At 49.0% G+C, this 14,467-nt stretch overlaps 1 protein-coding gene and 1 pseudogene across 2 annotated transcripts in view; both read left to right on the top strand.

The window, feature by feature from the left end:
• The window catches only part of Rrp1b (ribosomal RNA processing 1B), a 29,253-nt gene extending 15,878 nt beyond the window's left edge, over positions 1-13,375 (top strand). For both annotated transcript variants that reach the window (XM_087898342.1, XM_087898343.1), the window contains 7 exons: positions 2,271-2,368; positions 3,535-3,554; positions 4,436-4,564; positions 6,879-7,579; positions 8,858-8,998; positions 9,945-10,008; positions 11,034-13,375. In XM_087898342.1, coding sequence (XP_087754468.1) covers positions 2,271-2,368; positions 3,535-3,554; positions 4,436-4,564; positions 6,879-7,579; positions 8,858-8,998; positions 9,945-10,008; positions 11,034-11,227 — 1,347 coding nt within the window. In that variant the 3' untranslated portion in view covers positions 11,228-13,375. The remainder of the gene's footprint in view (positions 1-2,270; positions 2,369-3,534; positions 3,555-4,435; positions 4,565-6,878; positions 7,580-8,857; positions 8,999-9,944; positions 10,009-11,033) is intronic.
• LOC125411331 (biorientation of chromosomes in cell division protein 1 pseudogene) lies at positions 7-2,263 on the top strand (annotated as a pseudogene).
• Positions 13,376-14,467: the final 1,092 nt, after the last annotated feature.

Raw genomic sequence — 14,467 nt, 5'->3', positions numbered from 1 at the left:
GGGGCAGCTTTTGCTTTTTATAGAATGTGGGTTGCCTGGGAGTGCTTGGCTAGAGAATTAGGGTCAGAGCTCATTAAGCCATAAGACCTGAACTGTAAAGTCCTTTATAATCCTCTCTGTAATTAATGTGACCATTCTAAGCTTGTTGGGAACAGCTTTAGAAGAATGAGATTTTAAGTTCACATGGTGTTGCACACGTAGAATCTCGGCACATAGTTCAAGACTCACCTGGGCTACTTAGTAGCATCCTGTTTGAAAAACACAAAAAGAAGCCAAGCATGGTGATATACACCTTAATCCTGGCACTCAGGAGGCAGGGGTAGGCAGATCTCTACGAGTTCCAGGCCAGTCTAATCTACATAGCAAGCAAGTTCCAGACCAGCCCAGACTACATTGACAGACCCCCATATCAAAAATAGACAATAGTACATGAGAGACAGGTGCCAGCAGTGCTGTGAGCAGGGAGCGCTGTGAGCCCTGCTGACTCTATTGTCCTCCATTATCACCCTCGGTGTCTGTGCATCTCAGGCCCAAGCATGGGATGCAGTCATGGCAGACAGTGCAGGAGCAGGCACGGTGGACCAGACCTCGGGACCAGTGGCGGGCTCATGTATGGCAGGGGGCCTGGTCAACTCTGCTTCACTGCCTCCAGGAGACCTGCAGCTCAAGAGCAATGTCCAGTTCAACAGCTTCCCCTGGGACTGCCTGGCTGCTGTGAGCACCAAGCCCCCTTACCAGAACCTGAGGCAGAAAGTGAATACTTTTGTGTCGACACACCTGGACATGTGGTTCAGTCGGGCATGTTGGAAGCAGGAGTGGGTGGACAGGATCATTTCCCCAAACTAAATCACATCTTCAGGCCACAGATAGAACGAGCATTCCATGAGATCCCGAGAGCCCAGCAAAAAGAAGCTGTGCCAGCTCTCACTCCCACCACCCCAGAACCTGAAAGCCAGGATCCTCCAGGGCCATCACAAGATGCTTCCTAAGGATTCCTTTGGAAAATTCCATTTGAAGAAGAAATGAAATGGATTCTGGTTTCATGTGAATATAACTTTAGTCATCCATGTCACTGCTGATGTCCAGGTTTGGCCTTGACTGGGGTGGTGTCCATATTGGATGGAGAGCAAGTTTGGTGGTGAGACATTATCCATATTTCCTCACAAATTGTGCCACCTTTGGCCAGCCTGCCCAAGATTCCGACCACAGTATAGACACTGCAGAGGTTTAAGGACGACGTGACTTGGGCTGTCCTGAACAAACACTTGAATTTGGACACTGCGTGTGGATGTTAGCACCTGTGCTCTGCGGTATGCAGAAGCCAGGCTGGGGCCAGTAGCAAAGGGCCATGGGAGCAGCTGTTTGACAGTTTGACAATAGGTTTTGATACTGTTGCTAGAGTGACAGGCTGGGATGTACAGCGGTTAGTGTCAACAGCTAACTATTGTGACTTGGTGATTTTAGTGATTTCCTTTCTTTGGTCAGAGGTAACTTGGAGCCGTGGAGTGAATGAGGAAGCTGAGACTTGGGGTATAAGGAAAGCCCCATCATCTCTGTCCTGACGTCTCCCTAGCCGCAGGGGCGAGTCACTCTGGATGTGGTGCTCAGTTCTCATGTTTGTGTTTCTAGAAGAACAGCTCTTAATAATACATAGGAGACATCTTACAATTAAAACAAAAACAAGTACACGAGGTAGAATTTTGAAAGGTACCAATGCCCGTTTTCTAGTCATGGCTGCCTGTTTTCCTCTGTGTGGCAGCACTGGCCCTGCTGTACTGTTTAGGGGGTTTTGATTTGTTTTTTGAAGCAGGATCTTGCTCTATAGTCTAGGCTGGAGTTCATGGCAATCCTTCTGCCTCCCAAGTGCTGGGAATACAGGTTTGCACCACAATGCCAGTCTTCTAGTTTTGGTTTCTGGTTAGTCGATCAATGGTTTGTACAGGGTCCCTTTATAATATAACTCTGGCCGCCCTAGAACTTCTGTGTAGACCAGGCTGGCCTTGAACTCACAGAGATCCACCTGCCTCTGTCTCCTAAGTGCTGGGAATAAAGGCGTGTGCCACCACACCCACCCCAGTTATACTTTCAAAAAGTAAGAGTATTAGAAGTTCTAAGATTGAGAACCCAGGAGGCATATAAGTTCATTAGGCAAATTTTGCCCTGTGTATGAGACCACAGTCTAGAGAGAACTACTCGAGAACATTCAGAAGGTGGCTCTGGTAGGCCAGATTGGTTCACTACCACTCATGTGTCTTGTCTTTTCTTGGTAGTTTGACTTAAATGCTGTTGCTGATCGACTCTTGGAAATGGCTAATTCAAAGAGCACCCCTCCCTTCAACCGGAAACGGCTCTTCAGACTGATCAGAAAGTAAGCAGTGATTGAGAGCTCGTGGCCGTAGCACTGTGGACCAACATTCTCCTGCATGCTTTCTTTTCCTTCTTCTTTTAAAGATGTATTTATTTGTGTGTGTGTGTGTGTGTGTGTGTGTGTGTGTGTGTGTGTGTGTACCTCCTTTTTCTTCATTTTTCTTTTTAATTTTATTCATTAGCTACATAGAACGTATGTGAACTTAAGCCAGGGAAAGAAGCAGCCCTGCTCATCCCTACAGCTGCAGTTTACTCCTCGGCTATCACCTATCGGCACACCGAGGGGCTCAGTTAGCCACTTTCTCTCACCTCCCAGCAGGCTTGTGCCACAGGGGTCAGGTCATCTGGTAGTCCACGTCTGTGTCATTAGGACCATGGAGCCGTAATAGATGATTGGCCAAAAAGCCAGTAGGTGTGTTCTGACTGCCCGAGAATGACAGCTGTCTGTCTGCTCACCTCATTTGGGTTAGCCAGCACTGGCCTGACCTTGGCCCTTTATGGTATGAATGCCTCAGAACAAATTAGCTACAGATGGTAAGCTCTGGGTTCAAGTGAGAGACCCAGCTTCCGTGTGTAAAATGAGAGTGGCTCCGGATGATAGCATGTAGATCTGACGTCTGCGTGCACATGTGCTCACATGCAAATGGGAATACACACCAAAAACATGGCTTCTAAAGAAAGAATACTCTGGAAGATAGCATTCATAATTTCCTATACTTTATCGCTTGGTCACTAAATGTGTGCCAAGGTCTCCAGTGTGGATGCTGGATCCTACCTGACTACCCCAGCAACCCAGCCCAGCCCCGTGCACATCCTCAGCTTGTTTATTTGGTCTAATGCATATAGTTGCGTAAGAGAATCCTCTGCCAATGTCCCCTGGACAGAAGCAGCGCTGGACTGTCTGCCTTCAGAGACAAGTGGGGAAGATGCTGGAGCTCTTGGTGTCTTGTGTGCCAGGGGAGACTCTAGCCACTATGTCCCTTGCAGTGTTGGTAGAATTGAAGGTGCCTTTGTTCTGGGTTTCTTCCTTCCTGACCCATCACGTCCCTAGATAGAGGTGTCCCCTAGCCTCCCCTGTGGAGGAGAGGATGGGGAATGCACATCCAGATTCCTGCTTACGTCTGGGACCTGTGTCTACCTCTCTGAACTCCGTGTGTTCCTTTTCAGGTTCCAGAACCCCTCTGAAGGTAAGAAGAGTCGGACTATGAGTCAGTGTTCTCACCCGGTGCACACCCACCAAGGGCCTCCCGGCCAGATTCTGAGAAGTGGGACTTCAGGCCTTCATGGAAAGTGACTCATGGGGGACAGACCACAATTAGGTTCACGTGACATATCCATGGGGATGCCTGGGAAGTACCACAGGTGCAAGACCCTTTGCACCCACTTTCCACCCATCTGGTGTCTTCTATGTGTGGGTGATGTAGTATTTATTTGAATTTTTATTGGTGCTTTCTACAGTTAAGTTTTTAATGGGGAAAGGGAAGGCAGAAGAAGTGGCTTAGTGGTTAAGAGGTCTGGCTGCCCTTTATAGAGGACCCATGTTCAATTCCAGAGCCCACATAGAGATCCGATCAGTGCCCTCTTCTTGCCTCTGTGGGCACCAGGCACAAACTTGACACAAATATACATGTAGGCAAAACACGCAAAGATTTTTTTTTTCTTCAGCTGGGCTAGGTAGGACGATTACAGTCCTTTGCCAAGAAGAAAATCCTGGCATCTCAGGATCTTTCATTTTCTTTTGGAACATATGTTCCCAGGGTAAGCTGCTAAAAGCTTGGTAAATCTAAGCAGGCCAGTGAGCCAGCTTTCCCTGTCCCTTGTGAGCTCATAGAGGCAGGGGTGTGTAAAGCCAGCTGACCTGAGAAGCTCTGGTAGTCATCGTCAGTGTGTTTTCCGGCCAAAAGCCTGTGAGTTCGCTTGAAAAAGCAGTTGGTAGTGCAGGTGATGAAGCAGAAGTTAGGCTGGGAAGTCTTGTCTGGAGGGTGAGGGAGGAGCTTAGGACCTGGGCTACTGCATCAGATGCAAAAGGGCCTTGGAAGCTGACCGTTGTCCCTTTGGCACCTACCAGGCAATAGTGCTCAACTCAGTCTTGCTCAGGACGTTAGTGCTGATGAAAATGGCCAAGCCCTCAGTCAGAGGAAGCACAGGAAGAAAAGAAAGAAGCTTTTAGAGAGAGCCGCCTCGGACAAGGAGAAAGGTGAGCTGCAAAATCTTAAGTCTCGGGCCTGAGAGACTCACCTCTTGCTCACGTCTGGGTAGCTCTGGGCCTCGAGGGCTGAGGACTTGTGAGCAAGTGTTCTCATGAATTATTGGCATAGCAGAACGTTTCTGTGTGTGCTTTGGGGTTTGGTTTGCTGTGGTGTGGTTGCGAGAGGGAGGTTTGTTCTTTGAAATAGAACCCTCTTATGTAGCCCTGGTTTGCCTGAAACTCATGATCTCCTGCCTGTACCTCCAGCTTACTGGGGTACCATGCAAGCAGCATCGCATCCACAGATCCCCTAGGTGCTGTTATTTTTTTATATATAATTAATTATTAATTAATCTTATTTATTTGTTATTGCATACCAATCCCAGCCCCCTCCCTCTTGTCTTCCCTCTCCCCTAATTTACTCCCCACACACCCCCTATCTGCTCCTCAGAGAGGGTCAGGCCTCCCCTGGGAAGTCCACTTTGTCCCATCACCTTGTTGAGACAGGACCAAGACACACACACGTGCTAGGCTGACGCTCCACAAAATCACTTCATGCATTAGAGTTAGATCCTGGTCCCGCTGCCAGTGGCCCCACCTACTGCCCAATCCATACCCTTGTCACCTGTATTTAGGGGTGCTAGAGGTTTTATTTTCTGTGCAGCCGCTATTCTGATCTCGTGTGTGCAGAGGCATTTGCTATTGAATGGCATCTTTAAGTACGGGGAGAGAATAGGATTCCAAACACTATCCTGTGTGTGTGTGTGTACGCGTGTGAGTGTGTCTTCTGACTTTAAAATTATTGGAAACCTGGGCTAACAAGGTGTCTAAGCAGATAAAGGCATTTATTGCCAACCCTGAGCTTGTTCCCCAGGACCCATGTGGCAGAAGATGATTGAATCCGGCAAGTTGCCCTCTCACCTCCACATGTGCCTACACATGCACAAAATAAACATAACATTTTTTTTTTAACTATTAGAGCCTGGAGATAGAGCTCAGAGGCTAAAGAGCACTGCCAACTCGTACAGAGGACAGGTTCGATTCCCAGCACCTACATGGCAGCTTAGAACTGTCAGTAACTCCAGTTCAAGGAGATCCAACACCTTCTGGCCTCTACACGCAGCACACATACATATGAAGCAAAGTAAAAATAAGTCTTAAAAATACTGAAAAACATATGATTGAAAACCTCTTTCCATTTACACATTTCTATCAAGATACGCTTGAAGGTTTCTGGTCACCAGAGGAGAGAAGTGGGGCCAGTTAACAAAACTAGCTGAGGTCAGAACTTGTCTGATGGTGAAGGTTGCAAGATCCAGGTACTGGAAGTGAGTTCAGCGGCAGAAACCTTTCTCAGCATGTGTCAGGCCCTAGTACCGTCCCCAACACCACCAAAAAGTAGTCTTGACTGGGCTCTAGATTCTCAGCACTCAGGAACCTAAGGCCCACTGCACATTTGAGGTCAGCTTGAGCTACTGTGACCATAGTTGACAGGAAGTAACCCAAAGGAAGAAGAACTTGTGTGGGTTTATAGTTAAGGGTACAGTCAGTCCTGGTTGGGAAGGCATGGCAGCAGGCGCATAAAGGAGCTCACATACGCCTAGGCAAGCCAAGAAGCAAAGGGAACGGAGAAACTACAGGGCCAGGCTGTAAACCTTAAGGACTTCTTCCAGCTGGGCCTACCTCTCAATGGTTCCACAGCCTCCCCAAACAGAGGGCCAAGTGTCCAGATACATGTGCCTAATATGTGCGAGCGGGTATATACAGGTTCACAAATACCAAGGCCAGGCAGGGGTCGACAGTAGGTGTCTTCCTCCATTGTGACAGAAGCTCTCACTGCCCTGGCACTCCATAGCTTGGCTAGACTGAGCTTCAGGGATCTACCTGTTCTACCCTGGACACACACACACTGTCCCCAGCACTTGGGTTACAGGTACACATTATGCCACCACACTTAGCTTTTATGTGTGTGCTGTATATCCAAACTCAAGTCTTCTCACTTTGACAGCAAGCACTTAACCTGCTGAGCCATCTGCCCAACCCCCTCCAATGGGGGTATTTTAATTCCAGACCTTAACAACTCTGTTGAGAACCTGCCTCTAAAGGAGTGTGCATTGATGCAGTACACCTGTATTCCTATCACCCATGAGAGGTAGTCATGACACCAGGGTTTCCTACAGCAGCCTTGGCTGTATAGCAAGTTTGAGGCAACTCTGATCTACATGAGACCCTATCTCAAAATAAGTAAATAAACACACTGGCTGCCTGTCTGCTCAAGAGTCACCAGCAGGGCCAGCCCACTCATTGGTCTGCATCTTTGTAGGAAACACAGTCTCTCTTGATGGTGAAGAGGACAATGGAGGCAACATTCCCAAGAGGAAAAGGAAAAAGAAGAAGAAGAGCCACTTCCAGGCTGAGACTCAAGACCTGGGTGCTGTTAACACTCCCCCAGCAGAGAGTACTGACCTTGAGCCCAACACTGCCAAGAGACAGACCCCACAGGGGCCCATGACTGGGCCTGCAGCGGAACCTGCAGCTAGCATCAAGGAGAACAGCTCTGAGCCAACACCCATCTTTCCCACTCACAAGAAAAGGAAACGGCCAAGAAAGAAGAGCCTGAGGGCCCAGAGAGAGCTTTGGAAATCTACCCCTTTGTCTCAGGAGGGTGTAGCAGAGAACGATCCCAGCGGTGACCATCCCCGGAGCTCTGCTGCCCAAGTTTCTTCCTCAGAAGGTGTCCAACGGAAGAAGAAACGGAAACTCGGGGCTGTCCCTGTCGACGGTGGTGGCTTGACTGTGCAGAAGACAGGCACCCCAACAAGCCCTAGCAAAGAGAAAGATAGCCAGACCACCCTGCCCCAGTGCAAGAGGCCACAAAAGAAGACAGTGTCCTGCAGTCTTGACCTCAGTGATCTGTCCAGTCAAAAAACAGCAATCTTAAAAAAGAGGAAAAAAATGAAGCTGATGTCAAACTCGGAGCACAATGGAGTGGCGGAGTCCAGCACTGAGCAGATCCCAGCTCTGGTAAGGGGGGAGGTGCCCAGAACGTGGGTGATGGGCTTGACCAGGTATGCTCAGAGGACTCAGCTGTCTGCTAGGGCTAGGACGTAGGGACAGCCAGACTTTGGGCACGTAAGGGTTAGAATGCACTGCTTTATAGCAGCTCTCACCAAGCAGATGGCAGATTCCTGTCTAGGTGGCCAAGTGTAGGTGACCCATTCACCCATACGCCCACCTCTTCCCTCACAGACCTAATGTCTCACCAGATCAGACAGGAAGCACACGGAGCTAAGACACTGTCAGAGTCAGGCCTCCACCAAGAGCTACTCTCTTGGTCCAGCCCCGGTGGCAGAGAGGAAGCCTGGAGCTTTTAGACTCTCGGGTTAATGAGAGGGTGTTCTTCCTCTGTAGACTTCTAGAGCTGTAAGGGGGACCCAGGCTCTTGTGTTTTTGCCATATCTAGGAAGCATGCTGCTTCTGTGCCCGGCTCAGTCCAGGTGGCAAACACAACACCATGTGTTCTTTGCTGTGGCCACCGAGCCACCAAAATAGTGACTCCCTGGCTGTATGGGGAGACACGTGACCCCGTTCAGCACCAGTGCTTACACATACTGCTTTGTGGAGCCTGTGTATTGAAGGTGAGTTCATGGCCAGTAAAGGGTTACTGAAGGAGAGCAGAGCACTGGGCTAGCCTTGGGACATCGTCTCAGCCTTCAGCCTTGCCCTGGTAGAGGCACGAATTTACTTCATAACCTGTTTCTCGTGCCCTTGGAATTGGGGTGGGCCAAGGGAAGTTGCTGCTTTCTCTCTTGGTATAGGGTTGCTTTGGGGCATGCCAGAAAGCATGCTTCAGCAAGGGGGGCACCAATCTCCAGCCAAATGGCCCACATGGTGGTTCCACACTCGGCTTCCCAGATGTGGGGATCCCCAAACTGAAGCCACACTACGCATGCAGCCCACATAATATCTGGCCACAGATAGAAACGTGAGAGCTTAACAGGTAGACCTTGAAAGGGATACTTACTCCATCTGGGGTAGAGCATAAAGTCAGTTATAGACCAATGGGCTTTCCCGCTGAGAAGACATTGTGATCCCTGCTGGCACAGGGCCCAGAAGTGAAGTGTGCTCCACTCAGGAGGGTTTCTGGCAGAGCTGGCCAAAGAAACTGGGCTAAGGGGCTTCGGGTGGGTCAGCCTCCAACTCTTCCCTGCTATGCTGTCCTGGTTTCTTTCCCTGTGGGTGTGAGTCTGGTCAAGTGCCTGTGGTATGATTCTCCTTACTTCCAACTTCTCATCTTCACAGGAAAGCAACAGGACTCAGAAAAAACCACTGAAAACGGAAGATGACTTTGTGAAGTTTGACACCCACGTCTTACCAAAGCCCCTATTCTTCAGGAAAGCAAAGAGCAGCTCTGCCATCCGTCCCCAAAGTCCTGCTATCCAGGTGAGCCCTCCATAGCACACCCCCACAGGGACATGCAAACAGGCAAACTGAGTTCTGGGTGCAGGTGATGAAGTCTACCTGGCAAGATACTTGGGGACTAGCAGGGCCAAGCTTCCTCGTCTAACCTTCTGCACGTGGATGAGCCACAAACTCAAGAAAGAGGCAGAGCTCAGGAAGGCTCAGGCTTCTAGGAACATCTCAAGTAGAAAGGCTCATCATTAATTCTGATAGATTGTTGGGAAATCTAAATAATTTGAGGTCCTTTGCACAGAAGGTTGGGAATTTTAGTCTGTGGGTCCCAGCAATAGAGCATTTCCTCAGTACTTCTCACGGCCTTGGGTGCTATCTCCAGCAAAGATTGTAAATTCATATCCATTGCCCATTGAAATTAGACCCCATTTTAAGTCTAATCTAACCAGTTGCGTGTGAGCTACAAGTTGCAGCTTAGACATTCTGGACTTGCTAGGTGGCTTGGCTGGTAATGCCACCCAGGTCTCGCTACCTGAGTTTAATCCAAGAGCCCAAGGTGGAAGGGGAGGACTGACTTCCAGAAGTTCCTCTGACTGCCACACGCACACACCGTGTCACATGCACATCCACATCCACCATTTTTTTTAAATCCTGGGACAAAATGAATGATGATTATTAACATGTCCTTATCATTTTGGGTGATAAATTTATAATTCCAAACATCCTTATTCTTCCTTTTCACTGGGAATGTGGTGTCCATTTGAAAAATCTGTACATCTGTAAAAGTGACGGTCATGGGCAGAAGTCTGGTAGCAGAGTCTGTTTAGGTCATCGCATGCTGCCCCATTAGCCTTTGTATGTGTGCAGGTCAGGAAAGAGACTGCAAGGGCCTCCCCTGGGTAAGTTCTTCAGAAAGTGCCCAGAAAAGGAGGCTGAGCACCTGTGTTACCATGGTTACTCCTTTATTGTTCTGCAGCTGAATAAAACACCCTCCAGCTCCAAGAAAGTCACCTTTGGATTGAATAGAAACATGACTGCAGGTGAGTGGGTGGGCTTCTGGGAAACTTCCTCGGGACCAACCAGCTGAAGCTAGCTCAGGGTTCTCCAGCAGCCGAAGACCCTCTTCTCCCTGTCTGTTTCTGGGTCGGTCAGTTAAGCAGTGCTGGCAGATCTGGCATGGGTGCCAAGAAAGGGAGAGGTTTCCGGGTGTTTTGTTTTGTTGGAGATAGGGTGTCTCTGTGTAGTTTTAGCTTTTCTGGAGCTCAGATGTAGATAGACCATGCTGACCTCGAGCTCACAGAGATTCTTCTGCCTCTGCCTCCCAAGTGTTGGGATTAAAGGCAGAGAGAGATTTCTTGGAGCCCTGAGGCCACCAGGAAAAGAGTGAGGTGAGAAGCCATTTGTCCAGGTGTTCTCTAGTTCTGTCCTGGGTGCTAAGAAATCCTGGTTCCTTAGCTATAGCTGCCTAGAGGAAGGACGCCCTCTCCTTACTGACAGAGTAGCGGTGCTACCCACTAGTGGGGCCGGTGTTACTGTAACTTCAAAGAAACCAAAGGATTCTTGTGAGAAAGTGGTGGTTGCTTTGGTATGGGTGGGGTTTTGTTTGTTTTTGTTTAGGGGTCTCAGCTGGCTTAGAACTCAAAGAGATCCATCCCCTCTACCTGTACCACCGCATTTCTCTAGTTTTAAGTTTATTGAGTTTAAGACCTTATTCACATGGACCGTAAGTGGGTGTGCACATGCACACCTTTGTTTGTGTGGGTAAGGATGCACATGTTGGAGAGCAGGGATGCAGGAAGGAGCAAGGAGTATACACCTCAATTTAAACATCCCAGAGCTGGAGGTGAAGGCAGGTCCCACTGGGAGTCACTATCCCAGGCAACTGGCTGTCACTCCTGCCCCTACACATGCCTCATTCTACAGCAAACCCCAGGTGGAGCTTGCTTCCCTCACTGTATCTAGGTGTCTTCTGCATTTCTGGGGCATGAGGAATATGAGCCATGAGCCCTGCACACCTTGAAGGAACAGATGTGACATCCAACTAATAACCTTTCCTTTCGGACAGAATTTAAGAAGACAGACAAGAGTATACTGGTCAGCCCCACAGGCCTCTCCAGAGTGGCCTTTAACCCTGAGCAGAGGCCACTGCACGGAGTGCTGAAGACGCCAACCAGCTCTCCCGCCAGCACTCCTATATCAACCATGAAGCTACTGGCCACCACTCCGAAAAGAAGGCCAAGGGCTGCAGACTTTTTCTGAGAGCCAGCGTCCCTTTTTAAAGACTGCTTTTATACTGGATATTCTATAAATTATAACTTTTAAATGTGGGCTTTTTAATTATTTTACAAATCCCCGTGAACGGGGCGAATGTTCCAGACCTGAGCTGCTGTCCCTGTCCCTCTTTGCCCGAGGTGCAGGCCGTGGTTCTAGTCTGAGTCCATGCACACACTCACGAGGAGGACTAAGTGATGTGAGTATATGGAGCCCCTCTCCTCGGTGCCCATTGCTGCACCTGCCGCAGTCGGTGCCATTCTGGTTACTCGTCTAAGTCTGTGTCCTTGTGAAAGCATGTCAGCTTCGGGCCCATTCTGTGGGCTTTTGGCTGTTTCTCTTGAAACGAATGAGCAATAGTGTAGCTTTTCTACGTGTGACCAGCACAGGGTGGACAGGTGCGAGGTGGAGAAAAGCCACTCTGTCCGTGAGGCTTTTTCTTCTCTCCCTGACCTGTTCCTGTCCCTGTCTTCCTACCTCTATAGCAAGCCCAAAGTGTCTTTTCAGGAGGGTCAGTGCCCCAGGCTGCTGCCCACATTAGCACAGTTTCCCAGGCCTCGGGCATAGGTCTTAAGCTCAGTGAGTGAGCCCAGAACCTCTCTGGCTGCACCTGCTTTTTTTCCCCCCCAGTGTTGTCTGGACCCCAGGCTCTTGGCAGAACAGGAAGTTGGCCACCCAGAAGGGCATGTGCTGGCAACTCTGTTACCTAGAACACAAGCACCTGCACCCGCAGGTTTCCTACAACTGTTCGAGCTTGCATTAGTGCAGAATCCTGGGGAGATGCTCAGACTTCCATTGAAACAAATCTGACTTCTTTTTCAGAGCAAAGCCTGCTTGGCAATTGGCCTTGTCTGAAGAAACTACCTTGGGTCTGAAGGGTGGAGCCTCAGGAAGGAGCACAGCCGGAGGCCCAGATCCTCCTGGTTTTGACTTGAGGCCCTGGCTCCCAAGCACTCAAAGTGCTATCAGTTTGCCCTAAGCTCAGGGTATGCCCAGGTACCTCCTACTCTGTGCACCCTTGTGCAGAAGCCCCAGTAGAGGACAGCAGGTCACTACTGCAGGGATCACAGAGTTGCTACGTCTGCCTCTGGCTTTACTCCTAAACACAGTCAAGGGGTCCACTTCCTGCTGTTGGACCAACTGACTCACGGATAACATTCCTGAGAGGAATGAAATGACTTTGTCTTTTGCCTGCTCAGTAATGAAGTATATCATTAGACCATAAAAAATAGAGATAGTATGCTGTTGTCACAGTAGGTCGTGTGCAGTGTAACTTGTGGTGGCATGACCACAATGTGCTGAGTTTGACAGTCATATTCAAAGCAAAACTTGTGTAGAAAAGATTAAGGTTAAGGCAGCAACTGCCATTAGCTTTTCTCTTAAAAAGTTCAACATGTCCGATAAATTTTTTTTCCATTTTAAAGTTAGGTTATTTGCCAAGTGGTGTGAAGCAGCAGTCAGCAGTGGTAGAAACATCCTCAGCATTTTCACGCTTGCTACCCATCCTCAGGGACCAGAGAGCATCCTGGAAGCACACGTTATTCCTGCCGAAATTATTCCTGGGGCAGAGAGCAACCTCTGAGTGCTGGGTTTACAGGTGGGCACTGCTGTGCCAGGCCGAGATTTTAGGTTTTATTTCTTATGCGCACAACACAGGGAGGCTCTGCCACACGAAGGAATACATTTAGAATGCCATCATTGTCCTGGGTGTATGTTATTTCCTCAAGTAAAATTGCCAAGGAGGCCAGAGAAGCAGATCTTGGTGCCGGTGACCTAAATAGCACTTGGAAGATGATGATCTTAGTAGTGTGGATGTGGTCATTTTTACGGTTTAATTTCAAACTTTTTTCTCCCAGCTCCCCACGAGGTCTCATGTATCCCTCGTGGCCCCACACTGGTGGTCATCCTGCCTCAACCTCCCTAGTGCTGGGACACAGTCCCCGTTCCGAACTGAAGCACAAGGAGCCTGAGGGATCAGGAAGCAGTGGCCTCCCTGGGAAGTAGGTTTGTGTTCTCTCTGGATCACCAACTGCCCACAGTGTGGTTTGTTTACGATCAAATTGTATTGGTGTCTCCGGGGCTTGTCGGTACAGATCAAAGCCAAGAGCAATTAAAAGAAATATGTTTTTATCCTCAGCTCTGTCTTTAATGTTGACTCGGTGTCTATAAATATAGACCTCTCTGGAAACTACGACCATGCCAGGGGCTGGAAAATTCAGTTGTATTTGAAAAGAGTACATTGCGGGTTCTTGTCCCTTTTTCCCCAGAACTAGTGGGCTTTCTCGGGCCTCGCTCAGGTTGATGCACTGGGACTGTCACAGCTCACTGCCATTCACTGTGTCTAAAGCAGAGGACCTGTGGCCCAAGTGTAACTGCCCAGTTACTCCTCAGGAGGAAAACGCGTGCACCCAGCCACAGTCCAGATGTTGTAAGATTGAAACTTAACATCAGCCAGAAGAAAGTGACACATGTACAAGGGGGGTCCAGAAAGGTTGTCAGTCAACCTCGGGGAGGATTATGGAGGCAGTAGAAATGGGAAGGCTCCTCCATGAGACAAAGCACTCAGAAAACCAGGAGCTGTTCATAGGACAAAAACCATCCATTTGGATTTAGTTAGCATTGACATGCCTTGGATCCCAGAGCTTAGGAAACAGACAGAACCGAGTTTGAGGCTAGCCTGGCCTACAAAGCAAGTTCCAGGACAACCAGAGGTGGTACACAGAGAAATCCTCCCTGCCTTGAAAAACCACCCTGCAGCTGCTCTGAGCACAAGACCCTGATGGCAGGGGAGTGCTTCTGATGAATCTGCAGCTGAAAGATCCCAAGAGCTTGGGCGTGGCCAGAGCCCTATGTAAGCTGCCCCTGAGGACAAATTAAGTTGGCATTCTTGTATCAAGGATGACTCATGTCCCTGTGTGTCTGTGTGCATGTGTTTTTAAATCTCCATCCTGGTTCCTGTCCTGGGTACCATTGCACATAAAGCAGATGCTGTATTTTACTTTTAGCTAGCTCTTACATCTTAAATAAACCCATTTCTACTAATCTGTGTATTAGCCACAGGGCTGTAGCTTACTAGAAAGGTTCCAGTAGCATCTGGCTGCTTACATGGCCTCTCCTTGACTCTGGCTTCTCTATATATCTCTCTTCCGTTCTGGCTATATTCTGCCATGCCATAGGCCAAAGCAGCTTTGTTGGTTAACCAATAAGAGCAACACATACAGAAGAACA

Source organism: Myodes glareolus, chromosome 18 (assembly GCF_982192425.1).
Source record: "Myodes glareolus chromosome 18, mMyoGla1.1, whole genome shotgun sequence".
Taxonomy (NCBI): domain Eukaryota; kingdom Metazoa; phylum Chordata; class Mammalia; order Rodentia; family Cricetidae; genus Myodes; species Myodes glareolus.
The sequence above is the reverse complement of the archived record's forward strand: the minus strand, read 5'-3'. Positions and strand labels throughout refer to the sequence as shown.